This window comes from Penaeus monodon, chromosome 27, assembly GCF_015228065.2.
Source record: "Penaeus monodon isolate SGIC_2016 chromosome 27, NSTDA_Pmon_1, whole genome shotgun sequence".
NCBI lineage: Eukaryota > Metazoa > Arthropoda > Malacostraca > Decapoda > Penaeidae > Penaeus > Penaeus monodon.
The window spans coordinates 35,663,986-35,665,949 of NC_051412.1; the positions used below are offsets into that span (position 1 = coordinate 35,663,986).

At 33.0% G+C, this 1,964-nt stretch overlaps 1 protein-coding gene across 1 annotated transcript in view; it reads left to right on the top strand.

Annotated features, from left to right (window-relative positions):
* The window catches only part of LOC119590507, a 19,867-nt gene that overhangs the window by 6,137 nt on the left and 11,766 nt on the right, over positions 1–1,964 (top strand). The window contains exon 8 of the mRNA XM_037939157.1: positions 1,886–1,934. Within this exon, the coding sequence (XP_037795085.1) occupies positions 1,886–1,934 (49 nt within the window). The remainder of the gene's footprint in view (positions 1–1,885; positions 1,935–1,964) is intronic.

A 1,964-nucleotide genomic window follows, 5' to 3' on the forward strand; every position in this document is an offset into this window, starting at 1 on the left:
TGTGCGCTTGCCTTTGCAAACACTGAATATCATTTTGATAGGCCAGTGTTAATAAAAAGAAGTATATAAATGCATTGAGAGAGAATTTTAAGTTCAGGTTGTATTTGTATCAAATGTGGTTTTGTTAGAAATTTGTTCAGTGCCCATTTTAATCATGTATTTCCTTGGCCAAACACCACCAAGACAGTTTAGTAGGCAACTGTAGTTATGCCAGGGACACCATAAGATATAACAAACCATGAAGCATTATTACATGTGAAGTGTAGTGTGGCTGTACTTTGTCAAGATATCTAGTGTAATTGTAATGTTAGTGCTGTAGTAATAACAAGAAGAAATACCCTGAAAAGTACAGTGCATTTAAACACATACATACACATATGCAAAGATCTTTGTACTTTATGTGGAATGTGAGTACTAACATTTGCAAATCTCAAAAAAAATATTTGCTCTCACTTTATTATTTTAGTGTGATATTTCTTTCTTTTACCTTTGTTTCACCCTTTTTTCAACTTCAACAGTGTAAAGATCAATGTACTTTATGTGGAAGATGAATACTAATATTTGCAAAGTTCAAAAAAAGATTTGCTTTCACTTTTGAAAATATTTAAAAACATTAAGATTCCTTACCTCTCTTCCCCCTTTACCTTTTTGTAACTTACCTGCTTCCTCTCCCCCCCCTGTTTTCTCCTTAACTTAGGACATAAGGTAATACTGTGCCATGAATGGGCAATTTGTACAAGCATGAAAGTAGGCATACCTAAGCTCATCAGTATACTAAGTTTGAACGATATATTATTTTGGTATGAAATTTCTTTCTTTTACCTATTTTGCCCTCTTTTTCAAGTTCTGTATTTTAGGCCTGGACACAATTGTACTTGAATGTTATCCCAATTGCATTGTCAACATATTTACATTCATTTCCAAAAGTGCTGTTAGCCTAAACATGATTGAAACATCTTTTTAGAGACAAGTTGGTATGTCTTTCTTAGCTGGCAGTGAACCCAAGTGAGCAAATTATCTGAAGCTGTAAACATGAGAACAGTACATAATAGATAAGTCAGTACCTGAACATACCTTTATTACTTTATATTGCATATTGGCTGGACTATCGGCATTTCTACAGCATTAAAAAAAATCTATTTGAGTAATTCAATACTAGTTAATATAGTAGACCAGATAACTAGCCTTGGGTCTAATAAGCAATTAGCACTGTCACCCTGTACTGTCCAAACCAAAGATACTGACATAATGAAAAATGATGTTACAGACATGTTCCTGTGTGAAATATATATCACTCAAAAATATATTCAAGCATTTACTACAAAGTTGTCCAACCAGTGGTTTGCAAACTTTAATGGTTGACAGTGCACTGGAGATATATTATGGCAGTGCACCATGTCATTGTGTTAGTTTATACATTTATTATATTATATCTGTTCATCTATATATTATTGTTTTACATTAATTCATTTATTTGAAATCCTTAAAATGTAGAATTCTTTGTTCCAGATGTAAAATATACATTGATAAGGAAAACTATGTTGTGCCATTAAGAATAATTGTAGTGCATTTATGTGTTGTGACACAGTCTGGGAATCACTACACCCAACATGTTTAAACCATCTTAAAGAGTATGTCTCATGTACAGTGTGTCCGGGCCTTTACTCACGCAGCATTTGTAATCTTATCTTTCTTTTATCTCATTCATATAATAAATGCTTGCTAGATTTTTTCCTTTCATCTGCCTCTTCCCCTCAATCTAATATTCCCAGTGCTAAAATTTAAGGAGCCCACTTTACAAAGCTCATAGCTTATTATGTAGGCATCATATGATCAATTTGAGGGGGTAGTTTGCTCATGATTTTTTTTCTGTATATTACTGCAGGAGAGAAGTATAACCAATTTTTGTGGGAGAAAAAGAAGACCCAATGCAGGTACCTTATTCATGTTTTACTAGTTTAACA